The 27,075-nt window shown below is 65.2% G+C and overlaps 6 protein-coding genes across 14 annotated transcripts; 3 read left to right on the plus strand and 3 right to left on the minus strand.

Moving 5' to 3' along the window:
• Nucleotides 1–31: 31 nt before the first annotated feature.
• On the plus strand, nt 32–2,916 carry C23H8orf82 (chromosome 23 C8orf82 homolog). 4 transcript variants are annotated; one of them, XR_004028323.1, is made up of 4 exons: nt 51–417; nt 1,083–1,131; nt 1,343–2,173; nt 2,494–2,916. XR_004028323.1 is itself a non-coding variant. In XM_003281164.4 (3 exons), the coding sequence occupies exons 1-3, from the start codon at nt 262–264 to the stop codon at nt 1,786–1,788; spliced, it is 651 nt and encodes a 216-aa protein (XP_003281212.1). In that variant the 5' UTR covers nt 51–261; the 3' UTR covers nt 1,789–2,916. The 4 variants fall into 4 exon arrangements, 2 of the variants coding, with proteins under 2 accessions (XP_012363718.1, XP_003281212.1); XR_004028324.1 differs by having other exon boundaries at nt 2,609–2,916; XM_003281164.4 differs by having other exon boundaries at nt 1,343–2,916.
• On the plus strand, nt 2,093–7,059 carry LRRC24 (leucine rich repeat containing 24). The gene is made up of 5 exons (XM_030804801.1): nt 2,093–2,173; nt 4,395–4,612; nt 4,709–4,987; nt 5,150–5,318; nt 6,027–7,059. The coding sequence occupies exons 2-5, from the start codon at nt 4,454–4,456 to the stop codon at nt 6,959–6,961; spliced, it is 1,542 nt and encodes a 513-aa protein (XP_030660661.1). The 5' UTR covers nt 2,093–2,173; nt 4,395–4,453; the 3' UTR covers nt 6,962–7,059.
• On the minus strand, nt 4,264–11,465 carry LRRC14 (leucine rich repeat containing 14). Of its 5 annotated transcripts, none has more exons than XM_030804804.1 (4): nt 11,401–11,465; nt 9,394–9,833; nt 8,626–9,210; nt 4,264–8,537 (listed from the first exon to the last, which is right to left on the minus strand). In XM_030804804.1, the coding sequence occupies exons 2-4, from the start codon at nt 9,720–9,722 to the stop codon at nt 7,970–7,972; spliced, it is 1,482 nt and encodes a 493-aa protein (XP_030660664.1). In that variant the 5' UTR covers nt 9,723–9,833; nt 11,401–11,465; the 3' UTR covers nt 4,264–7,969. The 5 variants fall into 5 exon arrangements, with proteins under 5 accessions (XP_030660664.1, XP_030660665.1, XP_030660668.1 ...); XM_030804805.1 differs by lacking the exon at nt 11,401–11,465 and adding an exon at nt 10,627–11,002; XM_030804808.1 differs by having other exon boundaries at nt 7,414–8,537; nt 9,394–9,614; nt 11,401–11,461.
• Nucleotides 11,018–18,111, plus strand: RECQL4 (RecQ like helicase 4). Of its 2 annotated transcripts, none has more exons than XM_030804787.1 (21): nt 11,018–11,166; nt 11,803–11,836; nt 11,953–12,047; nt 12,270–12,410; nt 12,696–13,472; nt 13,554–13,680; nt 13,987–14,118; nt 14,202–14,294; nt 14,372–14,508; nt 14,926–15,009; nt 15,089–15,262; nt 15,343–15,522; nt 15,678–15,819; nt 15,910–16,172; nt 16,247–16,541; nt 16,616–16,745; nt 16,828–16,997; nt 17,065–17,245; nt 17,322–17,478; nt 17,600–17,708; nt 17,840–18,111. In XM_030804787.1, the coding sequence occupies exons 5-21, from the start codon at nt 13,413–13,415 to the stop codon at nt 17,962–17,964; spliced, it is 2,559 nt and encodes an 852-aa protein (XP_030660647.1). In that variant the 5' UTR covers nt 11,018–11,166; nt 11,803–11,836; nt 11,953–12,047; nt 12,270–12,410; nt 12,696–13,412; the 3' UTR covers nt 17,965–18,111. The 2 variants fall into 2 exon arrangements, with proteins under 2 accessions (XP_030660647.1, XP_030660648.1); XM_030804788.1 differs by lacking the exon at nt 11,018–11,166 and adding an exon at nt 11,612–11,737.
• A 70-nt stretch (nt 18,112–18,181) lies between these two features.
• Nucleotides 18,182–20,318, minus strand: MFSD3 (major facilitator superfamily domain containing 3). Its single transcript, XM_012508257.2, has 5 exons — nt 19,380–20,318; nt 18,886–19,033; nt 18,671–18,795; nt 18,490–18,599; nt 18,182–18,404 (listed from the first exon to the last, which is right to left on the minus strand). The coding sequence occupies exons 1-5, from the start codon at nt 20,059–20,061 to the stop codon at nt 18,231–18,233; spliced, it is 1,239 nt and encodes a 412-aa protein (XP_012363711.2). The 5' UTR covers nt 20,062–20,318; the 3' UTR covers nt 18,182–18,230.
• A 1,915-nt stretch (nt 20,319–22,233) lies between these two features.
• On the minus strand, nt 22,234–27,069 carry GPT (glutamic--pyruvic transaminase). The gene is made up of 11 exons (XM_030804803.1): nt 24,836–27,069; nt 24,624–24,713; nt 24,438–24,546; nt 24,186–24,319; nt 23,829–24,072; nt 23,475–23,554; nt 23,271–23,407; nt 22,996–23,170; nt 22,746–22,901; nt 22,559–22,671; nt 22,234–22,492 (listed from the first exon to the last, which is right to left on the minus strand). Exons 1-11 carry the CDS (start codon nt 24,995–24,997, stop codon nt 22,402–22,404), a joined length of 1,491 nt encoding a protein of 496 aa, XP_030660663.1. The 5' UTR covers nt 24,998–27,069; the 3' UTR covers nt 22,234–22,401.
• Nucleotides 27,070–27,075: the final 6 nt, after the last annotated feature.

The raw sequence follows: 27,075 nt of genomic DNA on the forward strand, positions 1-27,075 counted from the left end.
GCCGCCTCCTGTTCCTTGTGGGCACGGCCGGGGGCGGGAAGAGACGCGGGGTGGACCGGAAGGGGCGTCGCCGGTACACGCCTCTCGGAAGGCCAGGGCGGGCGAGCCCCGGAGGCCCGAGGGAGAGGCAAGAGCGCCGAGCCTGGGTCGCGGAGGCGGGCGCCGCCGGAACGCGAAAAGTGGGGCTGCTGCGGGCGGGCGCGAGTTCGCGCAGCACCGCCCCCGGCGTAACCTGCTGGTCGCTTCCGGCGCGGGAGGAGAATGTGGCCGCTGTGCGGGACGCTCCGGACCCTGGCCTTGGCGCGGTCGCGGGGAACCCGGGCCTGCAGCGGGGATGGGGGCGTTTCCTACACGCAGGGCCAAAGTCCCGAGCCCCGGACCCGCGAGTATTTCTACTACGTGGACCACCAGGGCCAGGTGGGCGGGGGCAGGGCCGTTGCTCGAGGGGCGGGGCCGGGAGAGGACTCTGGGCGGGGCCGGAGCTGTGGGTCTCTGTGGGCGCGACTTTTGCTCGAGGGGCGGGGCGGGGGAGGGTAGGCGGGGCCTGCGCGGTGGGCAACCTCGACTCCGCAGAGCTGGAGGAGAGCGCGCTGGAAAGACGGGGAGCTGGGTCCGTCCGGGCCGAGGCTCCTACGTGGGCCGCGTCCCTGCTGCGTTGTGCAGCTCCAGACTCTGTCCTACAAGTCCCCAGCCCCGGCGCTGACTTCTCGCCGCTGCCACGGAGACACCCGGGCCGCCCCGCCTTTTCTTGGAAGCCCTGTCAAAGGCAGCGGCATGTCCGGGAGGCAGCAGGCCAGGTAGTCTCCGCGGAGGAGGTGGCACAACTGATTACAAACTTGAAAAGAGGGAAAAGGTGCGGGAAAGACTTGGCTGACCAGGGAGCAGAGGTGCGCATAGGTGCGGATAAGTCGGCAGTGCCCCCAGGTTTACCTTCCTCGCGCCTCCCTGCATGCGGCGTGCACAGACAAGCAGGAAAAGTGGGCTTGGGCCGGTTCAGGACCTCCCGAGTTTCAGGACCTCCTGAGCTTCCCCGCACCCACCTGCACGCTGGGACTTATCACGGCCCGGCCCTCTATCTGCAGCTTTTCCTGGATGATTCCAAAATGAAGAATTTCATCACCTGCTTCAAAGGTAATGCTGTGCCTCCCTCCCCAGCCCCGGATGGGCTCCCCGACTCTGCCGACGGGCCCAGCTCACCAAGGAGTGGGCGTCCTCCGCTCAGGAGCCCCGCTGAGTGAGGCCAGGCGAACCTCTTACCGTCGGCGCCTGCCCTCGGTATGGTCCTGGGCCCGGAGGCCTTGGGAGCCCAGCGCGCTGAGCACCCCCGCCCTTCATCCCCCAGACCCGCAGTTCCTGGTCACCTTCTTCTCCCGCCTGAGACCCAACCACAGCGGGCGCTACGAGGCCGCTTTCCCCTTCCTCTCGCCCTGCGGCAGAGAGCGCAACTTCCTGCGCTGCGAGGACCGGCCGGTGGTCTTCACGCACCTGCTGACCGCGGACCACGGGCCTCCGCGCCTCTCCTACTGTGGCGGTGGCGAGGCCCTGGCCGTGCCCTTCGAGCCGGCGCGCCTGCTGCCCCTGGCCGCCAACGGGCGCCTGTACCACCCGGCGCCGGAGCGTGCGGGCGGCGTGGGCCTGGTGCGCTCCGCCCTGGCCTTCGAGCTCAGCGCCTCCTTCGAGTATGGGCCCGGCGCGCCTGCGCTGCCCTCGCACGTGCGCTGGCAGGGCCGCCGCCTCGCCCTCACCATGGACCTGGCCCCGCTGCTGCTCGCGGCTCGGCCGCCCTGAGCGGGGCCAAGGGAAAGGCGGGAGGCTGCGGGCGCCTCTCACCCCGCTCCCCCGGGACCCCACGCCCCGGAAAGCCCGCGCCACCCGCGCTCGCGGCAGCCTAGTGCGCCTGCGCGCCGTGAGCCCCGCCCCCATCCGGCGCTGTCCTTGGTGCTGCCGCGGCCTGGCCCTCCCGGACCCTCCGCTCCCCACGGCGCGCGCCCCCCCGCGCACCCGACTCCGGCGCTCTCCGGATTGGCCCGCGCTCCAGACGTCAGACCCTGGCGGCGGGCGCGGGGCTCTGGTGCGCGTGCGCGAGCGTCCCCCGCCCCCTCCCAACCCAGCCGGTGCTGGGGCCGGGCCGCCACCTGCACCGCGGGGGAGCCGCTCGCCGCGGGAGCGTCAGGTGAGGAGACGCCTGACCCAAGGTCACCAGGCGTGGGGGCGCTGGGGGAACGGGGACCATCCCGGCTCTGACCCTGGTGCGCTCCGAGAAGGGCGTGGGTCCTGGAGGGGGATGGGGAACGCGGAGGCCACTCCCTCCCTGAGCCCGGCCGAAAATCGACCGGCGCTCGTGGATAGCAGAGGAGGCCGTGGGGGATATAGGCACCGGGTCGCAGCGCTGCAGAGGTGCGCAAGGGCCGCCCAGAGACCAGCTTGGGCCTCGCATTGCGCCCGAGGGAGGCACAGGGCGTTCCATCCTCTTCCCTCTCCCCTCCTGCACAGAGGGGCGCCCAGGAGGCAGTGACAGTCGTCGCGGAATCCTGCGTGTGACACCCCGCCCTTGCCCAGCGGATTAGGGGGTTGTCCTCTGGTAAAAGGATTTCTGGGCTTCTTCCAGCCTGGGGCCCTCATCCCTGCCCTAGCAGGCCCTTCTACACCGATCTGCATCTAGGGGGGTCAGCGTGAGCAGCAGCACCCTGAGTTCTGAGGCCAAGAACCTTCTCTACTTGAGAAGCCTTCCTGGGGGAGGCTGACTGGGCCAGGCCTGGAACCACGCACCAACCCTTTATACCCAGGGGAATGGATCCCAAGGGCCCAGATAACGCCCCCAACTTCTTGGGGTTCACACACATCCTGAGACATCTGGGAAGTGCCTCTGCCTGGGCCAAAACTATTACATTAAAACTTTATTGCTGTGCTTACTTATTTCTAGTGACTTTAAATAATCATGTGAGTTACAATTTAGGGCAAGATTTAAACAGACACCAAGGCCATTTGGTCCTGTCCCTTTTCACATGACTTGCAAGCAGGAAGAGCTGATGGACAGGCAAATGTTTGGGGAGGCCGGCCAGATGAGGCTGGGAGACAGGACACCTGCAGCCCCGTTTTCCCTGGCTTCCGGTGGGCTGGCTGGCTTAGCCCAGATCCCTACTTTAAAACTGGGCTCCTTGTTCCTGAAACCAGACCTCAGCCTTCCCATTTCTTTAGGACAAGTACATGCATATGGTCCCCCAGCAAACTCCCTGCTCCTTGCTGATCTCAGAGGTCACACTGCTCCCAGAGCCCACTTGGGAAGTCACACCAGAAACCTAGTGGGTGGCCCAAGGCCTCCCCTGTCACACCCCAGCTTTCCCAGGGCCCCATCTATCCCCAAAGACAGGACACCTTTCTGGGGACCAGCATGGGAAGCACAGAGCCATGGCTCCTGAGCCGACTTTCCTGTTATTTTTCTCATCCCCCAATTCTCTGACAGGTTACCTGAGAAAAAGGCCCAATTCTAGTTAAGCTGGTCCCACCCCTAGGCCAGCAGGAGCAGGTGCTGGACAAAGCTGTGCCTTGACTTCCCTGGGGCTCGTAGCTCCTCTGAGGCCAGCTCTGCCCAGGCCCCCACAGGATAACAAGGAGGCGTGTCTGCCCAGGGCCTGCTTTCTCCCTCCTAGCCATGCTTGGGTAATGGGGCCCCAGGCTTTGTCACCTAAGCAAAGTTCCCAAGCCCATACCCTGTACTTCCAGCTTCTTGCACCCTAGAACCAAGCAGCAGCCACTTGCCTGGGGGTAGAGTCGGGAGCAGCAAGCGACACATCCACGTCCTGAGCAGGAAGCTCCTGACCTGCTGGGCATGGGTGGAGAAAGAGAAGGTGACAGGGTTGGGTGGCTCTCCCTACATGGTCACATCCTGTGAAGAGACTGAGGACACCAGGAATTCTAAATTTGAACCTGGTGCCCCAGAGCTTTAAGAAAATGTGTTTGTCGGCCGGGCGCGGTGGCTCACGCTTGTAATCCCAGCACTTTGGGAGGCCGAGGCGGGCGGATCACGAGGTCAGGAGATCGAGACCCCGATGAAACCCCGTCTCTACTAAAAATACAAAAAAAATTAGCCGGGCGTGGTGGCGGGCGCCTGTAGTCCCAGCTACTCGGAGAGGCTGAGGCAGGAGAATGGCGTGAACCCGGGAGGCGGAGCTTGCAGTGAGCCGAGATTGCGCCACTGCACTCCAGCCTGGGCGACAGAGTGAGACTCCGTCTCAAAAAAAAGAAAATGTTTGTGTCAAAGGAGAAAACCAGAACGTTTTATTAGTTTCTTGAACCTATTTATAGCGTCAAAAGTTAGACGCAGGTGCAGGCCTCCATTCCATCTATTGGCTGGCTCTCGACTGCGGAGATTGGCCTGCCAACCTGTGTTTCAGGAGGGCACGCGTCCGCGGCTGAACCGCGGAAGGGCCGGTAAGGAGCCGAGCCTCGGGAGATGGCCCTGGGGGCCCCCGCACTGCTGCTGCTGCTGCTCCCACTACTGCCGCTCCACGCCGCCGGCTGCCCAGGAGCCTGCCGCTGCTACAGCGCCACGGTGGAGTGTGGCGCCCTGCGGTTGCGCGTCGTCCCGCTGGGAATCCCGCCAGGGACGCAGGTGGGCACCGTGTGGAGCTGCGGGAGGACGGGGTGCCCGCAGGGAGAGGAAGACCCCCGCAGCGGGGTAAGCGCCTCCTCTTTCCCCGGCCTGCAGACACTGTTCCTGCAGGACAACGACATCGCGCGCCTAGAGCCAGGAGCCCTGGCGCCACTCGCCGCTCTGCGCCGACTCTACCTGCACAACAACAGCCTGCGCGCCCTGGAGGCCGGCGCCTTCCGCGCGCAGCCGCGCCTGCTGGAGCTGGCGCTCACCAGCAACCGGCTGCGCACCTTGCGCAGCGGCGCCTTCGCAGGCCTGGCCCAGCTGCGCGTGCTCTACCTGGCGGGCAACCAGCTGGCGCGGCTGCTGGATTTCACCTTCTTGCACCTGCCGGTGAGCGCCTGGGGTCTAAAGGGGCGGGATACTCCATTATGGCCCCTCGCCCTGTAGGGCTGAAATAGTTAGAAAAGGCAACCTAGTCTAGCTTGGTAAGAAGAGGGACATGCCCCCAACCTCGGCGCCCTTTTTCCTCACGATCTGCTGTCCCTACTTCAGCGACTGCAGGAGCTTCACCTGCAAGAAAACAGCATTGAGCTGCTGGAGGACCAGGCTCTAGCGGGGCTGTCCTCCCTAGCACTGCTGGACCTCAGCAGGAACCAGCTGGGCACCATCAGCCGAGAGGCCCTGCAGCCCCTGGCCAGTCTGCAAGTCCTGCGCCTCACAGGTACCTCTTCCTCGGAAAGCGTCTCTGTCTGGGCCACGGTGGTGGCAGTAGGGAGCAGGCTCATGTGTGGAGCGGCTCTGACAGCAGGCAACTGGGCAGCAGTCTGCAGGGCTGCACCACCGCCTGCAGCCACAGTGGAGGGCTGCGGGAATGGGTGTGCTGGGGGATACAGCTCAGGCACCCTGCCTGAGGAAAACAGAAAAAAACAGGAACTCCACAGGGTGACTTAACAGAGTTGAGGGTTCTGCACACTTTTAGGCTCTCAGAGGGGAGGCAGACAAAATTGCAAAGGAGAGAGACAGCTGACAAGGACTGGGGACATTCCCAAGAGAGGGCATCCAAAGACAAGGCTGAGAGGACTTGTGAGGTTTCAGTGCTGGTGAGATGTCTAAGGTTACTAAAAACAGTGGCACTTGTTGCAGGAAGACTTGAGGAGCAGGTGCCTTCTCAGAGACCGACGGAGAAGTGATCTGTAACAGGCAGGCATCACAGAGCTAAAGGGGAGCGGGGGAGAGGGGCGAGGGTGAAGGGCCTGCCGCCGACCCAAGGAGGTTGGGGTCAAGGAAGGGGTGGCAGGGGCCTTGGACTCCGCGTGAAAAGGCTGTGGGAGGTGGGAAAGAGGCCTCTGCCCTGGCCTGCAAAACCCCAACTGCACAGGCTGTTTTAGCAGCACCCTCAAGCCACCTGCCTAATGCTGCTCTCCCACAGAGAACCCATGGCGCTGTGACTGCGCCCTGCACTGGCTGGGTGCCTGGATCAAGGAGGGCGGCCAGCGGCTGCTCACCTCCAGGGACAGGAAGATCATGTGTGCAGAGCCCCCGCGCCTAGCGCTCCAGAGTCTGCTGGACGTATCCCACAGCAGCCTCATCTGCATTCCGCCCTCTGTCCACGTGCAGCCGCTGGAGCTCACAGCCAACCTGGGTGAGGACCTGCGGGTTGCCTGCCAAGCCTCCGGCTACCCGCAGCCATTGGTGACCTGGAGAAAGGTGCCCCAGCCTCGCGAGGGCCGGCCGCGAGCCCAGGCTCAGCTAGAAGGCGGGGCGCTGGGCCTGGGCGGACACTCGGCATCCGACACGGGCAGCGGCATGCTCTTCCTCAGCAACATCACGCTGGCGCACGCCGGCAAGTACGAGTGCGAGGCCTCCAACGCCGGCGGCGCTGCCCGCGTGCCCTTCCGGCTCCTGGTCAACGCGTCCCTGCAGCAGCCGCAGCAGCCCGCGCAACCGCCGCCTCCGGCCGCCCGCCCCGCCGGCCGCGAGCCCCGGCCCGAGGTGGGCAGCATGGCCTTCCGCGCCCTGGGCTTGGCAACGCAGACGGCCATTGCGGCGGCCATCGCGCTGCTGGCGCTCACGGCGCTGCTCCTGGTCGCCATGATCTGTCGCCGGCGCCGCAGGCGAAAAAAGGCGCGGGGGCCCCCGGGGGAGGGCGCACTGTTCGTCAACGACTACTCGGACGGCCCCTGTACGTTCGCACAGCTAGAGGAGCTCCGCGACGAGCGCGGCCACGAGATGTTCGTCATCAACCGCTCCAAGCCGCTCTTCGCCGAGGGTCCGGCGGAGGCGCCTGCGGACTGCGGACCGGCAGAGGGGGCGGGGCCGGGGCTCCGCGTGCCCCCGCCGGTCGCCTACGAGATCCACTGCTAGGGCCGCGGGCGCGCGGATGACGTAGGCGCCGGAGATTGGCCGGTGCGGCCTCGCGCATGCTCCATCAGTAAAAGTGGAAGCCGCGCAGTGTGCGCTGAGCCGTGTGTGGGGCGCGGGCCGGGAGCGTTGCACTCGGGAATCCGGGGGTAGCAATGGAAGGTGGCCAGGGAGGCCCTAACACCTCCCTTGAAGCTCTTCCGAAAAGACATCACCCGAACCTCCAGCTCTGCAGCGGGGGTCCTTCGCTGGCCCTGGCCAGCCACAGTAGAATCTTGGGCCTCCGAAAGGTGGGAAGAGCAAGGACTGGCCGGCGGTACAGATGGGGGCTGCCCCGCGAAGGGCGGGGCAACAGGCTGGATGGCAGTTGTTGCCCGGTGGCCATGTTGGGGGTGACAGCAGAGATAAGGATAAGGCTGACCAACGTGGACAGAAAAAAAAAAAACAGCCACAAATTCAACTTCCAGGCACATTTGTACCTTGATGACCCCCTCCAGCCCGAGCCCAGCCCAATGGGGTAGCTGGGTGGCAGGGTAGGGAACACGTTAAGACGCACGAGTGCCTGGGGACCCCAGCCTCCCTGAAGCAGGCCTCTGTCCAACTTCAACCCCACAAGCACTGAGCTCTCAATAAAGGGATAGGAAAGGCCCAGAGAAGCCATCATCTCTCTTAGCTCACAACTGGGATCCCAAAGCATTTGCACAAAGGACCAGGACCCCAGACGGCAGCCAAATGCAGCCAAACGCAGCCAAACTGAGCAGGGCAATCGAGGCCTGACATCCAGCCCCGGGGCCCACAGATGATCAGCCAGTTATGGAGCAAGTGCAGAGAAAACCGCGTGGGGCACTGCAGAAAGCAGGGGAGGCTCGAGGTGTGCCCAGAAGCAAGGCAGACCCAGCAGGGAACCAGAAACCAGTGCTTTTGTGACAGGCCTCCACCAGGGTCCCAGCAAAGGCCCTGCCTACCTAAAGAGACTGCAGGGCGGCCTGTGTCTCACCCAGAGCTACTTCATCATAGGCTGAAGTAGTCCGCAGCCAGTCGCCCGTAGATGTCCGTGGTCCAGAGCACATGGGCACGGCCTGAGGCTAGAAGCAGCTGGTGCAACTCGGCTTCTACACGAGCGAACTTCTCCTCATTGATGGAGGCTTCCAGCAGGACAGAGGCAGGCGGCGGCCAGGGCAAGCCCTCATAGCAGTCCACAGGGAAGGGGTGCACCACAGTGCGCAGCTCAGCCTGCGCCGCCGAGTCCCGCAGCAGCTCCTTGAGGCCCGCCATGGACAGTGGGTTGCCATAGAGGCCAAGGTACCGGAGACTGGCGCACTGAGTCAGGATGGGTAGTGTGGCCAACAGCTGGGTGTCCGCGAGCTGACACTCAGTCAGCTCCAGATGCAGCAGTGTGGCTGCTGATGCCTGCAACAGACCCTGAAAGGGTGCCAGCTGGCTGCCAGACAGGTCGTTACCACTCAGGTCCAACTTCTTGAGGTGGGCAGCATGGGGGCTCTGTGCCAGGAAGCGCAGGTCCTCAGGCAGCAGAGCACAGAAGGCCAACTCCAGGCTCTCCAGGGGGCTCTGCAGGGTGCTGCAGGGGACACAGGGGTCACAGACAGGCAGAGCCTGGGAGGGTCCCTACAGAAGGGAGGGGCAGGGCAGTGGTGGGGCCCGCTCACCTGAGCAGCTGGTCCAGCCTCCCTGAAAGGAGAGAGGAGCCCATGCTGAGCTCACGCAGACAGGTGAAGCGGCCCATCTGGGCGAGGAAGTAGCGGAAGTTGTCCTCGCCGTCCACGGAGGGCTGCCTTGAATCCCCATGCACGTAGTGGAGCCGCAGGCTGGCCAGGTGCTGAAAGCGGGCCACGTGTGGGATGATTACAGACAGGCCGCGCAGGCCCAGATTGTTGAAGCGCAGGTCCACGCGGCGCAGGCAGCCCGCATCCAGAAGCTGCAGCAGGGCCACAGTGTTGCGCATGGGCAGGTCCTCAGCTCGCAGGTCCCGGCAGCAGAGCCGCAGCGGGCTGCCCACGCTGCTCCGGAGGGCCTCCCGCAGGAATGCATAGGAGGCCCGGTTCACCCGCAGGTCCACGCGCACCTCCACAGGGATGGGGGCTGGCCCAGGCTCTGCGGCCCCACCCTGCTGCTGGGCGATGCATGTGCGAGCTACGGCAGCAGTACAGTCCCACATGCTCATGGTGCCAGGATCCTGTTCCACACCATCATCCAAGAGGCCTGTCATGTCCAGCACCCGCAGCGCATGCTTCCTGGGAGTAGGAATGGTCTGAGGAAGGGGTCGAGGGGCAGGGCCCATACCCCCTCCCAGCCACCTTGGGATGGGAGCAACGCGCCTGCCCCTGCATGAGCTCTTGCTAACTTTATGACCCAAGCCTCCTCAGGGGACCCACTTACACACCCCTGGCCTGACGACCCTTCAGGTAAGTCCATACCTGCAGAGGGGCTGTGTGCTAGCCCCAGGCTCTGAGGCGTGGAGCCGGGCAGTCAGCCCCAGGATAACAGCCTGCATGCTCTCAGTGCTGGGCCGCTCCTGCAGGAGGGCACGGCTGCAGTGGGCACACTCCTGTAGCAGCTGCTGGAAACTGAGCAGCGGGAAGGGCCACGTGTGTACCAACTCGCGCAGTACCACTGTCTTCTTGTCCATGAAGGCCACCTTGAACAGCAGGGGGAAGAGTTCGCGTGGCAGCAAGGGCAGGGCCTGGCAGGCAGCTGGCTGGCACTGCAGCACCTGCCGCGTGCTCAAGAACACAAGCGTGTGCATGGCGCTGGGCCGGGCAGACGGCCACCTGCAGGAGAGGGACTTCAGCAGGGAGGAGAGACCCTAGGCCACTACCAAGCCACACACAAGTGGTAGGAAGGCCCAGCATAGTGCCTGAAACAAAGTCAGCAGTTAGCAATGGCCACGGCACAGAGAAGCACCTATTAGATGCCTAGCGCTGGGCTGGGTGCAGTGAACTGGCAGACAAGGTCACAACTCAGCCCCAACCCTCCAGACGCACAGCATCTCTTTAGGGAAACTAAGCGTCAAGCAGTGTGGCATCGTCAACAACTCGCTTGCTTGGGTGTGCTTTTGACAGATGCCTGTTGCCTTGCAGGGCCCGCCATGGGTACTTCAAGCCTCTCAAATTACAAAGTTGCTTCACAAAACCTGAATAAAGCCCAGGCCTCTCCCCGCCCACCTTCATCAGCATTAGTACAGACGGGACACTCCAAGGGGTCAAGTAGCCAAATCACCTTTCCCTCCCCTCCTCACAGAGGCTCTCCAGGGCTACCCTTGGACTCCACAGAACAACAAAGACCTGGAAGCACGGAAGCAGCTTCATAAGCAACAAGGCAAGTTGAAAAGACTGAGACCCAGGGAACACTGAGTCCAGATAATGTAGCCTATGAAATCCAAGCCTTCGATGCAAGCCCCCCCAAAAGCTACTATTCTCCAGAGCGTCACCAAGCACGGAGATCCCGAAAGAAAGCAACCCTCACCTTTTTGGCCCTTACCACTGGCCTAAACCTCTCCCTCTTCCCTGGAGGGCCACTGTGGAAAGACCAAGTCTTAAGTATGTGGGATTCGGAAGATGCAAGGCTACAAATTGCTCGGACAAGAGAAAGCTGCCTCAGCAGCACCCAAGCTGCAGAGATGCGCAAACACTTCCAAGGCCACAAGGTACCTGTGACACAGGGTGCCAGCCCTGCTGCTGCCTGTAGCATCCTCAAAACTAAATCGCAACCATCTCCCTGTGACAGATTAGAAAATGAAGGCCTAGGCCTGGCCCAAGGTCACAGCCTGAGTGACAAGCCAGGGAAGGGGGCTGGGGAAGACACTCTGGCCCCAAGGCCCTTGTTTTTGTCGACTTTTCCACATACAAATAAGTCCTTAAGGCACCGGTTCCTGAAAAGTCCCAGACACCAACCCTCGGCCTAGTTCTGCCGGTGGACAGATCTCAACGATCATACTCGCTCTGACAGGACAGACCAACCGAGCACTTGTCACGGGAGGACACGAAAGCAGACGGCCTGGCCACCAAGGGAGGCAGGCACCTCCGTGCGACGCCCCCTTCCCTCCCGCCGGCCGCAGGGAACGCGACGGTCCTCGGCCGCCTGCGTTTCGCGAAGACGCCCCCGCCCGGCTCCTCCGGGCCTCGAGCCGCGGGAGGCGCTGGACCCTCCGCTCTTTCGCCTCCCGGGCGGGGCCTGCTCCTCCAGGTCAGGTGCGTCTCCCACCAGGGCCTGACGCCGCTCCGACCGGCCCGGACACTCCCAGTCCTTCCCGGCCCGCAGTGGCACCTCCCGGGCTCCCGGCCTCGGCCCCGGGCTCCCAAATGCAGCCACTGCCTCCCTCAGCCAGGCCGCCCCGAGCGATCGGCGCCCCGCCCCTTGAGGCCAGGCAGGGCCAGGGGCGTGCGCCGCCCCGCTCAGACCCCCGCCTGGCCGCCCGCGCTCACCGGTCCCGCAGCCGCAGCCACCGCCTCCGGCCCCGCCTAGACCGTCCGCCGCTCCCCGCCCGGCGCCGCGGCGCCCCGCGATGACGTCGACGCCTCCCATTGGCTGCTTGTCGAAGGCCCGACGGATTCGCTGCCCGCGCGCGGTGGCCCCGCCCCCAGCCCGCCGCGCACCCGCATTGGCTGTCGGCCCCAGCGACGGCTGCGCGGGAGATTCGCTGGACGACCGCAGGCGCGGAGGCCGGACGGGCGCGCCATGGAGCGGCTGCGGGACGTGCGGGAGCGGCTGCAGGCGTGGGAGCGCGCGTTCCGGCGGCAGCGCGGGCGGCGACCGAGCCAGGTGCGGGCTGCCCAAGGGCCGAGGGGCTGAGGGCGCGGCCCGCGGCTGATGCGTTCCCTTTACAGGACGACGTGGAGGCGGCGCCGGAGGAGACACGCGGTGAGCGCGCGGGGGGGCGCCGGGTCGACGGGGCGCCGGGTCGACGGGGGCGGGAAGACACCGGGTCGACAGGGGCCCAGGCCCACCCTGACTCCGCCTCCCGCTCACCCACGCAGCGCTCTACCGGGAGTACCGCACTCTGAAGCGGACCACGGGCCAGGCCGGCGGCGGGCCCCGCAGCTCCGAGTCGCTCCCCGCGGCGGCCGAAGAGGTACCCAGGCCCCGCCACCCCAGTCTCCTCTCACTTTCCTGTTTGGCGGAGTGGCGGAAGCAACGGAGTCGCGGCGAGGCCTCCGTGGGGCATAACTTGGGAGGGGGACTGGGCAAAGTGAAGAAGGGCCGGGCCTCGCTCCAGGTGTGGGAGAGGTGGCTGGGAGCGCCTCTGCCCCCACAACAGCCTTTCTCTGGCCTGTGCCCCTATTGTCTGCTGCAGGCGCCAGAGCCCCACTGCTGGGGGCCCCATCTGAATCGGGCTGCGACCCAGAGTCCACAACCTACGCCAGGGCGGAGCTGCCAGGGCTCGGTGCCGGACTACGGGCAGCGGCTCAAGGCCAATCTGAAAGGCACCCTGCAGGTGAGGGGTGGGCAGGCAGTGAGTCCACGCTAGGTCCACAGCTGCTTCCGGTCCGGGTCACCCTCTTGTCATTTTTTCCACACAGACAGGCACGGGCTCCTGTGCCAACCAGGGCACGAGTCTCCAGGGAGCTTCTCGGGGCCTTCGCCCTTGACTCCCTTTCTAGCCCAGCCTTGTGCTAATTAGCCTGCCCTACAATTGAGCGTGGGGACTCAGGTAGGTTTTAGAGTCTACAGTAGCCCAGGGGCCTGAGTTCCTCCTGCTATTCTGTTTTTCCCCTCCCAGGCCGGACCAGCCCTGGGCCGCAGACCCTGGCCTCTAGGAAGACCCTCATCCAAGACGCCCACCCCAAAGCCCCCAGGTACAGGGCCTGTCCCCTCCTTTGCAGAAAAAGCCAGTGATGAGCCTCCACATCCCCCTGAGCCCCAGCCAAGGCCAGGCCGGCTCCAGCATCTGCAGGCATCCCTGAGCCAGCGGCTGGGCTCCCTAGATCCTGGCTGGTTACAGCGATGTCACAGTGAGGTCCCAGATTTTCTGGGGGCCCCCGAAGCCTGCAGCCCTGATCTAGGCTCAGAGGAATCACAACTTCTGACCCCTGCTGAGTCGGCTGTCCTTGGTCCTGGTGCTGGCTCCCAGGGCCCAGAGGCTTCAGCCCTCCAAGAAGTCAGCTTCGGTGCAGGGAGTCCCCAGCCCAGCAGCAGTCGAGGCGAGAAGCGGAGACGGAACAAGGAGCCCTGGGGGAGCCCCGCACAGGTCCAGCAGGAGAGCAGCCAGGCTGGACCCCCATTGGAGGGGGCTGGGGCTGTAGCACTTGAGGAAGACCCTCCAGGGGAACCCATACAGGCACAGCCACCTCAGCCCTGCAGCAGCCCGTCGACCCCCAGGTACCACAGACTCAGCCCCTCCAGTCAGGCTAGGGCTGGGAAGGCTGAGGGCACAGCCCACCTGCACATCTTCCCTAGGCTGGCCTGCCATGACAGGGGCAATTATGTACGGCTCAACATGAAGCAGAAACGCCATGTGCGGGGCCGGGCGCTCCGTGGCAGGCTCCTCCGCAAGCAGGTAAGACAGGCGCTCCCTTTCCCTCCCCTCAGCCCTCCCATATCTGCCACCCAGTGACCCTCCTATGTGGGCACCCCCCAGGCATGGAAGCAGAAGTGGCGGAAGAAAGGGGAGTGTTTTGGGGGTGGTGGTGCCACAGTCACAATCAAGGAGTCTTGCTTCCTGAATGAGCAGTTCGATCACTGGGCAGCCCAGTGTCCCCAGCCAGGTGAGACATCTGCCCTGGAGGGTGGGTCCGGCCAACACTGTGGAGAGGGCACAGTGCTCTTTTGGGGGACACTTATGTTCCAAGCAAAAGTCCTTCCAGGTACCCCTGGCCGAGGCCCTACCCTGGATCCCCCAAAGGAGGGTGGCAAGGACGAGAATGGCTGTCAGCTTTTTCTGCTTTGGAAAAAGTAGCCCAGAGGAAGGGCACTGCCTGCTGCCAACCCCCTTTGGGGGAAGGGGAGGCTGTGGCCAGTGGTTGTCTCGCCCGACCTAGAGCTTCCATTCCACCCTCTCCTGCCTGCCCCAGCGAGTGAGGAAGACACAGACCCTGTTGGGCCTGGGCCGCTGGTTCCTGCACCACAACCTGTACCTGAGGTGCCCAGCCTGGACCCTGCTGTGCTGCCACTCTACTCCCTGGGGCCCTCAGGGCAGCTGGCAGGTGAGCAGTCAGCTTCTGGCCCAGAGGCTTTACTGAGGGGTTGGAGTGACTCAAGTCATGGTGATGAACACCTGTGTCTGCAGAGACGCCGGCTGAGGTGTTCCAGGCCCTGAAGCTGCTGGGGCACCAAGCCTTCCGCCCTGGGCAGGAGCGTGCAGTCATGCGGATCCTGTCCGGTGAGTGTGGCTGCCGGGGCTGAGGCCGGGCCGAGGCCAGGCTGCAAAACCCTGCTGCTGACTCCCACCCCATCCAGGCATCTCCACGCTGCTGGTGCTGCCTACAGGTGCCGGCAAGTCCCTGTGCTACCAGCTCCCGGCACTGCTCTACACTCAGCGCAGCCCCTGCCTCACGTTGGTCGTCTCTCCCCTGCTGTCACTCATGGACGACCAGGTGTGCACACAGGGCCCTGGGCACACATACACAGCCAAGAACCAGCACTTGTGACTCCCAAGGGCAACTGCTGCTTGTCCCCTAACCACCCCCTCCCCTGGGAGCTTCAAGGCGTCTATGGCCTCAGTCCCAGTCCTGGCAGCAGGTCAAAGGCAGCCGAGCTCCACAGGCACCACGGCCACCCCCACAGGAGCTGTGCTGGGAAGGGAGCCATCCCCACTTCAGTCTGTCTGCTCCCTGGCTCCTGGGCCAAGGCCCACAGGTGGCTCCAGACCCTTGGCCCTAGGACCCAGGACCTGGTTCTCCTTTCCCCTGAGGGACTAGGGACTAGGATGGACACGGCAGCAGCTCTGGGATGACTTGGGGAAGGGCCAGGGTTGGGCTGGCGTATGACAGCCGTCACTCCTGCATTTGCAGGTGTCTGGCCTGCCACCGTGTCTCAAGGCGGCCTGCATACACTCGGGCATGACCAGGAAGCAACGGGAATCTGTCCTGCAGAAGGTGGGGGCCTCATGGGCCTAGGGGTGAGAGAGGCAGTGGGCGGGCACCTGGGCTGTGCCTCTGATCTTGCTGCCTTCAGGTTCGGGCAGCCCAGGTACATGTGCTGATGCTGACACCTGAGGCGTTGGTGGGGTCGGGAGGCCTCCCTCCAGCCACACGGCTGCCTCCAGTTGCTTTTGCCTGCATTGATGAGGCCCACTGCCTCTCCCAGTGGTCCCACAACTTCCGGCCCTGCTATCTGCGTGTCTGCAAGGTGAGCCGTGTGTGAACTGGGGTGGGCGGCTAGGGCCGGGATGGGCTGGGCGCCTCACACCACTGCTGCCTCTGGGGCAGGTGCTTCGGGAGCGCATGGGTGTGCACTGCTTCCTGGGCCTCACAGCCACAGCCACACGCCGCACTGCCAGTGACGTGGCACAGCACTTGGCTGTGGCTGAAGAGCCTGGCCTCCATGGGCCAGCCCCAGTTCCCGCCAACCTGCACCTTTCCGTGTCCATGGACAGGGACACAGACCAGGTGGGTGTGCGTGCTCTGGGGACCCTGCAGGGCCCTGGCTGCTGACTGCCCACGCCGACCCCTCCTCACTGCCCACGCCGACCCCTCCTCACTCCCCATTCCCCACGCCGACCCCTCCTCACTCCCCACTGCCCACGCCGACCGCTTCTCATCAGGCACTGTTGACGCTGCTGCAAGGCGAACGTTTTCGAAACCTGGATTCCATTATCATTTACTGCAACCGGCGCGAGGACACAGAGCGGATCGCTGCACTCCTCCGAACCTGCCTGCACGCAGCCCAGGTCCCAGGGTCTGGAGGTGAGGCACGGACAGGGCTGGTGTCCCCATGGACCCACCTTGGGCACACATGGCCCCATCCCACTGACCATCTGCCTGTCTTCCCCAAAGGTCATGCCCCCAAAACCACGGCTGAGGCCTACCACGCAGGCATGTGCAGCCGGGAACGGCGGCGGGTACAGCGGGCCTTCATGCAGGGCCAGTTGCGGGTGGTGGTGGCCACGGTGGCCTTCGGGATGGGGCTGGACCGGCCAGATGTGCGGGCTGTGCTGCATCTGGGGCTGCCCCCAAGCTTCGAGAGCTACGTGCAGGCCGTGGGCCGGGCCGGGCGTGACGGGCAGCCTGCCCACTGCCACCTCTTCCTGCAGCCCCAGGTTGGCATCCCCCCAACTGCCAGTGCTCAAGCCCCCAGTGCTCCCCCCCCACCCTCATGAAAGTTGCCCTGCAGGGCGAAGACCTGCGAGAGCTGCGCAGACACGTGCATGCCGACAGCACAGACTTCCTGGCTGTGAAGAGGCTGGTACAGCGCGTGTTCCCAGCCTGCACCTGCACCTGCACCAGGCTGCCCCCGGAGCAGGAAGGGGCCATGGGTGGAGAGAGGCCTGTACCCAAGTACCCCCCTCAAGAGGCTGAACAGCTTGGTGGCCACCAAGCAGCCCCAGGACCCAGAAGGGCCTGCATGGGCCATGAGCGGGTACTCCCAATACAGCTTACTGTACAGGCTCTGGACATGCCGGAGGAGGGTGAGGAACCTGGGTAAGCCACAGGGGTGTGGATGGGCCGTCCCCGCGTCCCCTGACCCCTGCTCTGCCCCCAGCCATCGAGACTTTGCTGTGCTACCTGGAGCTGCACCCACGCCACTGGCTGGAGCTGCTGGCGACCACCTATACCCACTGCCGTCTGAACTGCCCTGGGGGCCCTGCCCAGCTCCAGGCCCTGGCCCACAGGTAAGCACGCCCTGCCCTGAGTTGGAGACAACGTTGGAGAATCAGTGCTGTTGGCCACATGTCCCCTTTTCCCTGGGCACAGGTGTCCCCCCTTGGCTGTGTGCTTGGCCCAGCGGCTGCCGGAGGACCCAGGGCAAGGCAGCAGTTCCGTGGAGTTTGACATGGTCAGGCTGGTAGACTCCATGGGCTGGGAGCTGGCCTCTGTGCGGCAGGCTCTCTGCCAGCTGCGGTGGGACCACAAGCCCAGGACAGGTGCGCCTCTCCCCACCCCACACCGCCCTGGACGCTGCCTGCCTACATCTGACATGCTTTCCGGCAGGTGTGCGGCGTGGGACAGGGGTGCTTGTGGAGTTCAGTGAGCTGGCCTTCCACCTTCGCAGCCCGGGGGACCTGACCGCTGAGGAGAAGGACCAGATCTGTGACTTCCTCTATGGCCGTGTGCAGGCCCGGGAGCGCCAGGCCCTGGCCCGTCTGCGCAGAACCTTCCAGGCCTTTCACAGGTTGGGGGGAGGCGGGCGGGGCCTGGGACCATCCACCCTCCCGCAGTAATCAGCTCTGACAGGCTCCTCCCCACAGTGTAGCCTTCCCCAGCTGCGGGCCCTGCCTGGAGCAGCGGGATGAGGAGCGCAGCACCAGGCTCAAGGACCTGCTCGGCCGATACTTTGAGGAAGAGGAAGCGCAGGGGCCGGGAGGCATGGAGGACACACAGGCCCCCGAGCCAGGGCAGGCCAGAGTGAGTGCAGTAAAGCCAGGCACCTCGTCAGGGTTGCAGGTTCCCTGGGCTGCATGGGGCCTGCTGTGTGGATGCAGCGCCACGGGAGCTCAGAGGAAGCCTGATGTGCCTGTCCACACAGCTCCAGGATTGGGAGGACCAGGTCCGCGGCGACATCCGCCAGTTTCTGTCCCTGAGGCCGGAGGAGAAGTTCTCGGGCAGGGCTGTGGCCCGTATCTTCCATGGCATCGGTGAGGCCTGGGAGGCTCTACCCGCTGCAGGCTGGGGCTGGGGCTGGGGGCTGGGGCAGGTGAGGCCTGGGAGGCTCCACCCGCTGCAGGCTGGGGCTGGGGCTCACGGCTGTGTCTTGGCTCCACTGTAGGAAGCCCCTGCTACCCAGCCCAGGTGTACGGGCAGGACCGGCGCTTCTGGAGAAAATACCTGCACCTGAACTTCCACGCCCTGGTGGGCCTGGCCACGGAAGAGCTCCTGCGGGTGGCCCGCTGACTGCACTGCGTTGGGGGATGTTGGGTAGAGCTGGGTTTGTCAGAGGCTAGGGCAGTGACTGAGGACCTGGGCAAAACCTGCCACAGGGTGTGCGGATGAGGAGGCTCCAAAATGCAGAATAAAAAGTGCTCACTTTGTTTTTATGGGCCCTCCTGGCCAATGAGGCAGCCCCCACAACCTGGGGACAAGCACGTCACATATTCCAGGCACAGAGACATCTGGGCCACAGGCACATGTGGCTTTATTGACCAGTCCAGCCACCCAGCTCAGAGAAAGGTGCTGGGTGCTAGGCCCAGGTACAGAACGGGCAAGGCAGAGAGGATGAGCAGGAGCACGAAGCAGGGATGCGGCCCCAACCCATCAGCCAGGCCTCCAGCCAGAGTGCCCAGCAGCAGCTTCCCCAGCAACTCCAGAGTGGCCAGAAGGCTGTAGTGTGTGGCCTGAGGGGGTGGGGGTCACGGTCAGGGTCAGGCCCACACAGCCCCAGCCCTGTGATCCCTCTGTGTCCCTGCTACATCTCCTCACCTGCAGGGCCCGGGGGGCCAGCTGGCTGCAGCGCATCATCCCAGTGAAGGTGACTGTGGTGACCAGGCCTCCCAAGAAGTGCTGCAGACATAGGCTCAGCAAGGCTGACCCTGGGAGGGCAGAAGTCAGCAGTGCCCCAGGCTCGTGGCCCCTCTCTTCCTCCTCAAGGCCAGCCCCTCACCTCTCAAGATTGTGCCAGGGTCCATGCTGGCCCCCAGGGTGTCCAGGTGGAAGACCAAGGCAGTCTGGCAGGCTAGGCCCCCGAGGCGGAACCGCAGCACTGACCTCAACAGAGGCAGCAGTTCCCTGGGGTGGGGGTGGGAAATGGGTCAGTATAGTAGATTGGGGGCAGCTCGGGTACAAGTGGGTGGGCAGGGTACACTGGGGAGGGCTCACCAGTGCTTGGCCAGCAAGGTCCCACCCAGGGAGGAGCCAGCGATGGAGCAGACCACAGCACCCACGCCATTCCACAGTCCCAACTCGGGGGCAGAAATGCCGTGGTCCAGCAGGAGAAGAGGAAACAGGCTGTTGGCACCCTGCTCACCTTGGGTGGTGGGGGCGGCATGAGCACGGGAGGTTCCATATCTGCCCCCACCTCCCTTCTCCCCACTTGGGCCCTCAGCCCTGCCCTGCTCTCCTCAGTGTTCCAGAGCTGCAGATGCTGGGGTAGAAGTGGGGAAGCCCGAGAGAGCTCTCAGGGATGTGGCTAGAGCTGGGGGAGGACAAGACGCAAGGCCCAGCTGCAGAGCCCCGGATGTCAGGGCCAAGTCTTGCAGGTTATACCCCAGAAAGAGGGTGGCCCTGTAATGGATTGCAAGCCCCTGGGGACACACCTGGAGCTGTCCCGGAAGCCCCAACTCTGCTGTTGCCTAGCTTGAGGCTTCACTCACCCAGCTTGTAGGTGAGCACAAAGCCTGCGGTCCACAGGGTCCCCGGCACGGCTAGCACGTCCCGCAGAAGGTGCGCGGTGTGGGGACGCTGCCCGGAAGGGGGCTGCTGTGGGAGCCGCCGCAGGGCTGGTGCAGCCCAAGCCAGGGCCGCGGCCAGCCAGTAGGTGGCAGCCAGGAGCAGAAAGAGTTGCGGCCACGAGAGGGTGGGCAGCAGCGCCAGCAGCGCGCCCCCAGCTAGCGCGGCCCCCAGCTTGTACGCGACCACCTGCACGGTGTTGCCCGGGCCCAGCTCGGCCGGCTCCAGCAGCTGCACAGCCAGCGCGTCCAGGGCCACATCCTGCATGGCGGCACCCAGGTTCAACAACAGCAGCAACCCCGCCACAGCAGCGGGCAGCCCGGCCTGGCCAGCTCCGTGCGGGGGCAGCCCGGCAAGCAGCCCACACACCAGGCCCAAGCCCGCCGTGCTACGCGTCAGCCAGGCCCTCGCCGAGCCCTGCACGTCCACCAGCGGGGCCCACGCCAGCTTGAGCAGCCACGGAGCGTACAGAACCTTGGCCAGCCCCACGCGCGTCAGGGAGAGGCCGCCGGCACGCAGCAGCACGGGCAGGAGGCCGGACTGGAGCCCGTAGGGCAGGCCCTGCACCAGGTAGAGGCCGGCCAGCGGCAGCAACTTCCCGCGCATGGCGGCTCAGGCCGGCTGCGAGGCCGGGAGGTCGGGTTCCAGGTGGGGTCCCGCAAGGCGAGGTCCCCTCCGCGTGGGGTCAGAGGCCACACCCCGGCATGGCTTTGGTTCTGGGACCGGGCAGAGTCAGCGTCGTACAGGCTAGGGTCTGGACACGTGCTCTCGGGCTTTAGGAGCATCAACACCCCAGAAGAACCGAAGTCGGATCCAAACGGGGGCGAGCGGTCCGGACACCGGCGGCTCCCGGCATGCTCTGCGCGGCCGCAGGGAAGGGGGCGGGGCCACTGCCTCCCGGGGCTCCCACCATGCTCTGCGAGACCGCAGGTGAGGGGGCGGGGCCGCTGCCTCCCGCGACTCCCAGCATGCTCTGCGAGGCCGCAGGTAAAGAGGGCGGCGCCGCTGCCTCCCGGGGCCCTCGGTCTGCGCCCCGCACCGCCGGCCGGGCCGGACTTCAGCAGTTTCTTGGCCCCCTGGAGCCACAGAGCGGAGCACGGGCCACACGGCGTCGCTGGAGCCCCGTGGCCACCGGCTCCAGGGCCGGAAGGTCGCGCGGGCCGCAGTGACCGGAGCGGGCCAGAGCGTCAGCTCGCGGGCGCCCCCGGTGGCCGGTCCGGGCTCGGGCTCGCGGCCCCCCCCCCCCCCCCCGCCACGTGCGCGCTCCCACCGAGGTTCTGCGCGGGTGAGAGGCCCAGAGAGGGAAGCTACAGAGCTGGGCCGGTCTCGAATGTAAGGATCGGCCTGCGCCCACGGCCAGCCCTAGCCCCTCTCAGTAGTCTCGGATCCGCTCCAGGCGTGCTTCCTTCCTGGTGTCTGAGGCTAAGCGTGGTTGCTGCAGTGCCCAGCCCCCGCTTCTCCAGCCGCCCGCATGAAGGCGTCCGTTTCTTAAGGGTTCCGCCGTCTACCACTGGATACTTTCGGTGCCGGACCCCAACCTTGCTGTGTCTGTGGCTTCAGCCTCTCCGTAAGGCGGTGACAGAGCCATGGAAGTTAGGAGGGTAGTGTGAAAGGTCAGGACCCCAGCTTAGCTCAGAAGGACACCGCCAGCCACTGCCCGTGACGCCCTTCGGTGTCCGGTGACAAGGCTAGGAGCACCTGCCTGATTCAAGCCTGCCCTGCCAAGGGGGGGCCCACCTACTGTGTCTCCTGCCCAGAGCTGTGCCCTCTGGGGCTACCGAGGCCCAGATGAGGCTGTGAAGTGTGGCCTGTGGTTAAGAACCATCCCCAGAGCGAAAAAAAACCAGGTGCCCTTGGCCACTCCTACCTCCCAAGTCTGTAAGTCTCTAAAGCCACCCCGTTCTTAGAACCAACGCATTTTTCTGGCTGCTGAGGCCTCTGAGGGGGTTTCTTGTCAGCTCAGCAGGTTTTTGGGTTCCAGATTTCCTTGTCTATCAAATGGGGACTATCATGCCTACTTCAGAAGAGCATCTGTGCAGATTGAGTGACCCCCCAGCAGTGTCTGCATGTAGTAGGTGCTCAGCCATGCTCCCCAGGCCAGGACACAGCACTGCCCACTCCCGCTCAGCCCAGCCCCTGCCTCCTCCAGCCCCAGCCCTCCCCTGGGACGCTCCCTTATCCTCTCCCTCTGCCTCCCACTCCACCCAGCCGAAGGACTGCACCACACGATGACACCAAAGGTGGTCTCTCTGGCCCCCCAGACAGTGTCCCCACACCTGCTTCCTTGGGTAAAAGAGAACCAAGACTTCCTTCCTGAGCTGTCAGTCACCCTGACCAGCCAGCACCACGCTGGTTTAGTATTTCCCCCTGCCCCAGGGAAGACATGAACCTCACAGGAAAGGGAGCCAGGAAGGAGACAGTTCACTGTGCCTTCTTCAGGAAAGGCTGTGTTTCTTCGGGTGGCCACCTGGGCCCCTGGCTCCCTAGATTATTTGTCAAGCCCCATCCCCACCCCAACAGCTCTGCGGGCTTCCACAAAGGGGTGCGGGGCCTGTGTTTTCCTCACACTCCGGACTCTCTCAACCCATTTCTGGGTGACCCTGACGGGCTCTGCCCCACAACCAGAGGCCAGGGGGAAGACCCAGCCCATGGTGGGCGCCGGGTCTTCAGGAGGAAGAGGTGGGTGGTGGCCATGGAAGGTCCCTTCTCTGAAGGGACTCAGGCCTGCAAGAAGGGTAGGCAGGTGGGAGCGGTCCACACAGCTGCCAACGCTTCCTCCCTGGAGTCAGACTGCCACACGGCTTTATTAGGGACCTGCAGAGAGGCAGGGGCCCAGCCCCACCCCACCCCGCCAGGCAGCAAGAGCAAGTACAGTGGGCTCCAGAGCCCCCCAGGGCCCCTGAGCACACAGTCCAGGGCGACCCAGCCTGGCCCCAGCTGGGGTTCTCAGGAGTACTCGAGGGTGAACTTGGCATGGAACCTGCTCAGCTTCTCCAGCAGCAGCCGCAGTTTCTCCAAGGGGGGCAGAATGGTCATCCTGAAAGGAGTTAACAGTGAGTAAAGGGCCAGGGTGGCCAGACAGGCAGTGAGGGCCGGGCCTCACCGGAAGTGGTAGGTGCCTTCCCGCTGCCCAAAGCCGCTCCCTGGCACCACGCAGATGCCAGTCTCCTCCAGGAGGCGCAGGCAGAAGAACATATCGGGGGCCAGGCCCAGCTCCTGTGGACGGAGAGCCGTCAGAGAGGGATGCCCGGCTCCCACTGCCCACCCCGCAGGCCCCGCCCCCCCCTGACCTGAGCACGCTCCACCGCCCGCGGGGGCAGCTGCACGCGCGGGAAGGAGTACATGGCGCCCTGCACTGGGTTGCAGCTGATGCCAGGAGCCTCATTGAAGACCTGCTCGGTGAGCTTGGCCTTGGCCGCCAGCTCTGCCAGTACTGCCTGCTTCTCCTGTGGCCGTGGAGGGAGGGCCCATCAGGGCACGGCACTCGGCATCCCCCACCCCTGATTAGGTCACCTGGACCCCCTCCTGCCCCCAACTCACAGCCTGGAATTGCGCGAAGGAGGGGTCGGTGGGTGCGGGCGGGCTGACCACCAGGTCCAGCAGGGCCTGGCCTGGCACCGGCGGGCACAGCCGCACACTCATCAGCTTCAGCATCTGCTGCTGCACTGCGGCGTCCATGTTCACCACCTCCACATAGCCGCCGCGGAACCCGCACCTGCGCACGGCCAGGTCAGGTGCGGAGCGGGGGGTGGCCCATCGGGCGAGGAGGGCCAGGCCGTGGCCCGCGAGCCCCCACCCGCCTCGCACGCACGCACTCGCCCATGTAGCCCTTGGAGGTGGAGTGGAAGGAGGCAAGCTCCTGCTGCCCGGCGTAGGGCGGCCCCATCTCCATGAGCACCTTCTTGAATGAGTGGAACTGCGAGCCCGCGGCGTACACGTTGTCCTGGTACACCTGGAAGGGCGCAAGGCGTCACGGGGGCGGACTGTTGCCCGGCTTCCCGCTCCCTCGCGCCGCGCACCTCGTCCGCCAGCAGAAAGAGCCGCTCTTCGAAGGCGAAGCGGATCACGGCCTCGATGCACTCGCGGGTCTGCACCTGCCCTGGGGTGCGGGGGAGGCAGCAGGGCCGGGTGAGCCAAGGGGGCACACTGCCCTCCGCTGGGCAGCCGGGGGCCAGCGGACCCGGCACTGCCCGGGCCAGGGCGCAGGTGGGTGCGGGAGGAGTGGGGCGGGGCGGCGGGGAACGCACCGTGGGCGCGGGAGGAGTGGGGCGGGGCGGCGGGGAACGCACCGTGGGCGCGGGAGGAGTGGGGCGGGGCGGCGGGGAACGCACCGTGGGCGCGGGAGGAGTGGGGCGGGGCGGCGGGGAACGCACCAGTGGGGTTGCCGGGGTTGATGACACAGAGCGCACGAGGGCGGCAGTGGTCACGCGCCTGGCACAGTGCACGGTGAAGCTCGGCCACGTCCAGCGCCCAGGCGCGCTCCTCGTCCAGGTAGTAATCCACCTGCACTGCGCCCAGCTCTGCCAGCGTGGCCGAGTAGAGTGGGTACTGGGGGATGGGGATGAGCACACCCGTGCGCGTGTGGCCCTCGCCGGCCACCAGCAGCTTCAGCACCGTCTGCGGGAAGGAAGGGGAAGGCAGGGTTGGCGGGGCCTGGGCTGCACCTGTCCCCCACCCTGAGCGCCCCCTCTGCAGTGTCAGGAATGTCTTGCTGCCCATGCCCAGCCTACCACGATGGCATCGCTGGCCCCTGTGGACAGGAAGACGTTGTTGGGGTCCGCAGGGATGCCTCCGTCACGCCTCTCAATGTACCGCGCCACGTCCTCCCGGATCAGCTGGATGCCGGAGCTGACGCTGTAGGCCCCTGGACTCAGGCAGGACAGGATGGGAGGTACAGGTGAAGTTCTCCTCAGCCCTCCCAAGGGACTTCCCTCCTCCAGTGGCAGGGCGGCCCTCTGCTTCCTCCTGGCCCTGGCTCTCACCCAGACTGTGGCCCCCACACGCCTGCAGGATGCGTTCTGCCCTTTTCTTGGCATCATCAGGGAAGTTGGGGCTGCTCAGAAGATCAGGGTTAACACAGAGGGCCAAGACCTGGGAAGACGGAGTGCTGAGGCCAGGGCACATGGGCTGGGGGTGAGGGGGTGCGGCGGGCAGTGCAGGAGCCTCACCTGGCGCAGGAAGGTGATGGGCCTCTGCCCCATAGCCTGTGCGTCCCCGATGTTGGCACGGATGACCTCAGTGAAAGGCTTCTTCACACCCTGGGAGGGGAGGGGAGGGGAGGGGAGCAGGCAGGGAGACTGTGCCCTACCTAACCCCTCAGCCCTTGTCCCGTGTGCCAGTCAGTGTGACCTGGAGGGCAGCAAGGGGCCCTGGGCCATACCTGGCGCAGCTCCTGCTCCAGCTCCAAGGCTCGCTGCACTATGGGGCCACGCACCGCATACTCCACCCTCTGCACACGCGGGTTCATGCTGTCCAGCGTCAGCACCTTCGCCCTCAGTCTGTTCCTCACCGCCTGGCTCCGGTCACCTGTGCTTGAGGCCATGACTCTACCCAGACCAGGCAGGAAGGCGGCTCAGGAGGTGGCAGGACCAGAAGTGGGAATGGGGACAGCTGGGTCTAGCTTAGTGGGCCAGGGCTGGGAGGGGGCAGCCGTAGCAGAGGGAACTCCAGGCAAGAGGGCACCCTCTTCACCGCAGCTGGCCTCACTGGGAGGGACAGAAAGGGCTGAAGGAGCTGGGGACAGTTGGGCCCCGCCCCACCCGTCTGGGAACAGCTCTGCCCCAGGGAGGCAGAGGCAGTGGGTGAGGTGGCAGGCGGGGCTTGGGGCAAGGCCCAGTGCCCGCCCAGTGTCCCCACGAAGGGAGAGCAGGAGACCCACATGGGGGATAGGTACAGACGTCAGTCCGGACAGCTCTGAGGAACTCGACATGGGGGGAGGGGAGAGGGCTGAGCGCCTGGGGTGCTCAGCAGCCCTGAGGGGCTGGCAGAGCTGGAAAGGAGGGACCCCCGAGGCAAGACTGGAGTCTGGGCTGCTGGGATTTACCCCAGCAGGGCTTGGCCGAGGCCTGGCCCTCGTGGCACCCGCATCTTTGCTTGGGCCAGCAGACCTGTCTCCTAGTAACTGAGCCAGGCCTCAGGAATCCAGGGGGTGCTGGGGAGAGGGGAGGGGTGCTCAGGCTCTGGGTTCCATCTGGCCCCTCTGGGGCTGGCAGCTATGGCCCAGAGGCTGCAAGAGCTCTGTAGCTGGACCTTGGTCCCTGATGAGCACTGCGAGGGGCTGGGGGAGGGGGCTGGAGCCAGGCAGTCCAGCCCTGGGCCCTGGGACAGCTCACACCATGGCTGCTGTCATGCCCTTTCACCAGGCACCAGCTGGGGGTTGCCCTTGGGACACACCCCAGGCTAGGGGTGACCTGAAGTCTCCAGCCCTCTTGTTCCCGATTGGAGGAGAGTAGGAAACAAGCCGGGATAGGCTGTCAGAGCCCCACCTCCACAGGCCTGCTGAGCTGAAAGGCCAGGCTCAACGCTGGCCCACCCCAGCGTCCGGCAATGAAACCTGAACCACAGGGGTCAGGAAGCTGGCCCTCTGAGCAGGGCCGTGGGCAACCAGTCAGGCCCAAGGCGGACCTTGGCTCCTTGATCCTGCTGGCTGGGAGAAAAGCCATCAGGAGCCCTGGACAGCCGGCCCCCAGGCCTCTCACCTTGCACTTCTCTGCTCCGCTGCCACAACAGCCTCCCAGTTCGCAGGCCTGCCCCTCTGGCCCCCAGGCCGGGGCACAGGTTAACATGGGCCTGGCTCCAGGCAGAGCCAGCCCCTGCCCGCCCCCTGGCAGGGGAGCCCCAGTGGCAGCCCTGGTGGCAGGTGGACCTTGGGCAGCTGCCCCACCCCCACACTAAATTTAAGCAGCAGCCAGCCCTTGCCCGCCCACAGCCCTGTGAGGACACCCTTCCAACCAGGGATGCTAGGAGAAGGGCAGGCCCAAAGGACACTGGGCTGACAGGCCTATGCTGAGCCAGGAGGGAGAACAGCCCAAACCCACGCCACCCAGCACTGGTGGCCACACAAAGCCACCCACCATGAACAGACGAACCGGCAGTGCCCTCAGCCCTCCTACTTGAGGCCCCTAAGGGGCCCCCTCACCCTGACATATTGTGCCCAGCCAGCTCAGAGCCAGAGTGGCCAACTGTGTGTCCCCTATGCCAGCCCAGGCGGAAGCTGGCAGCCAAGCCCCAGGATTAAGGCTGCATGCCAGGAACTGGGGACCCACAACCCCCCCAGGGAGCTTCTGACACAGCCTTGTGCTTGCTTTGCCCCTCTGGCTCTGACACAAGAGTCTTGTGGAAAACACCACCTCCCTTTCCAGGCCATGGTCCCTGGGACCCCCACCCTCCGCCCCTCAGCACAGACACCCTAGGCCCTGGCCCCCATGGCGGCTCCTTCAAAGCACCTGGCTCCTCCCAGGAAAGCAAAGGGTTACGGAGGAGGCTCCAGGAGGTTGAGCACGGGAGGGAGTGGGTGAGGCCCAGGCTTCCAGCCCAGTGGCTGTGGGCCTCACTCCCACACAGCCAGGGCTGCCACATGCCCCAGCGCGCACCTAAAGGCGTGCTCACAGGCATGGATGG

This window comes from Nomascus leucogenys, chromosome 23 (genome assembly GCF_006542625.1).
Source record: "Nomascus leucogenys isolate Asia chromosome 23, Asia_NLE_v1, whole genome shotgun sequence".
Classification (NCBI taxonomy): domain Eukaryota; kingdom Metazoa; phylum Chordata; class Mammalia; order Primates; family Hylobatidae; genus Nomascus; species Nomascus leucogenys.

What these genes read in the sequence shown, in the direction of transcription:
- LRRC24 (XM_030804801.1), top strand. Translation starts at nt 4,454, where the DNA reads ATGGCCCTGGGGGCCCCCGCACTGCTGCTGCTGCTGCTCCCACTACTG. An exon ending in GAATCCCGCCAGGGACGCAG is followed by an intron (nt 4,613 to 4,708) that starts GTGGGCACCGTG and finishes CCCGGCCTGCAG; the next exon opens with ACACTGTTCCTGCAGGACAA. An exon ending in TCACCTTCTTGCACCTGCCG is followed by an intron (nt 4,988 to 5,149) that starts GTGAGCGCCTGG and finishes TCCCTACTTCAG; the next exon opens with CGACTGCAGGAGCTTCACCT.
- C23H8orf82 (XM_012508264.2), top strand. Translation starts at nt 1,135, where the DNA reads ATGCTGTGCCTCCCTCCCCAGCCCCGGATGGGCTCCCCGACTCTGCCG.
- LRRC14 (XM_030804804.1), bottom strand. Translation starts at nt 9,722, where the DNA reads ATGCACACGCTTGTGTTCTTGAGCACGCGGCAGGTGCTGCAGTGCCAG. An exon ending in AGCACACAGCCCCTCTGCAG is followed by an intron (nt 9,211 to 9,393) that starts GTATGGACTTAC and finishes TCCTACTCCCAG; the next exon opens with GAAGCATGCGCTGCGGGTGC. An exon ending in AGGCTGGACCAGCTGCTCAG is followed by an intron (nt 8,538 to 8,625) that starts GTGAGCGGGCCC and finishes TGTCCCCTGCAG; the next exon opens with CACCCTGCAGAGCCCCCTGG.
- GPT (XM_030804803.1), bottom strand. Translation starts at nt 24,997, where the DNA reads ATGGCCTCAAGCACAGGTGACCGGAGCCAGGCGGTGAGGAACAGACTG. An exon ending in GTGTGGGGGCCACAGTCTGG is followed by an intron (nt 24,320 to 24,437) that starts GTGAGAGCCAGG and finishes GCCTGAGTCCAG; the next exon opens with GGGCCTACAGCGTCAGCTCC. An exon ending in GAAGGCACCTACCACTTCCG is followed by an intron (nt 22,493 to 22,558) that starts GTGAGGCCCGGC and finishes AACTCCTTTCAG; the next exon opens with GATGACCATTCTGCCCCCCT.
- MFSD3 (XM_012508257.2), bottom strand. Translation starts at nt 20,061, where the DNA reads ATGCGCGGGAAGTTGCTGCCGCTGGCCGGCCTCTACCTGGTGCAGGGC. An exon ending in CCCTGGCACAATCTTGAGAG is followed by an intron (nt 18,600 to 18,670) that starts GTGAGGGGCTGG and finishes CTGCCCTCCCAG; the next exon opens with GGTCAGCCTTGCTGAGCCTA. An exon ending in TGGCCCCCCGGGCCCTGCAG is followed by an intron (nt 18,405 to 18,489) that starts GTGAGGAGATGT and finishes CCACCCCCTCAG; the next exon opens with GCCACACACTACAGCCTTCT.
- RECQL4 (XM_030804788.1), top strand. Translation starts at nt 11,654, where the DNA reads ATGGAGCGGCTGCGGGACGTGCGGGAGCGGCTGCAGGCGTGGGAGCGC. An exon ending in TCCCCGCGGCGGCCGAAGAG is followed by an intron (nt 12,048 to 12,269) that starts GTACCCAGGCCC and finishes TGTCTGCTGCAG; the next exon opens with GCGCCAGAGCCCCACTGCTG. An exon ending in ACCTCTTCCTGCAGCCCCAG is followed by an intron (nt 16,173 to 16,246) that starts GTTGGCATCCCC and finishes GTTGCCCTGCAG; the next exon opens with GGCGAAGACCTGCGAGAGCT.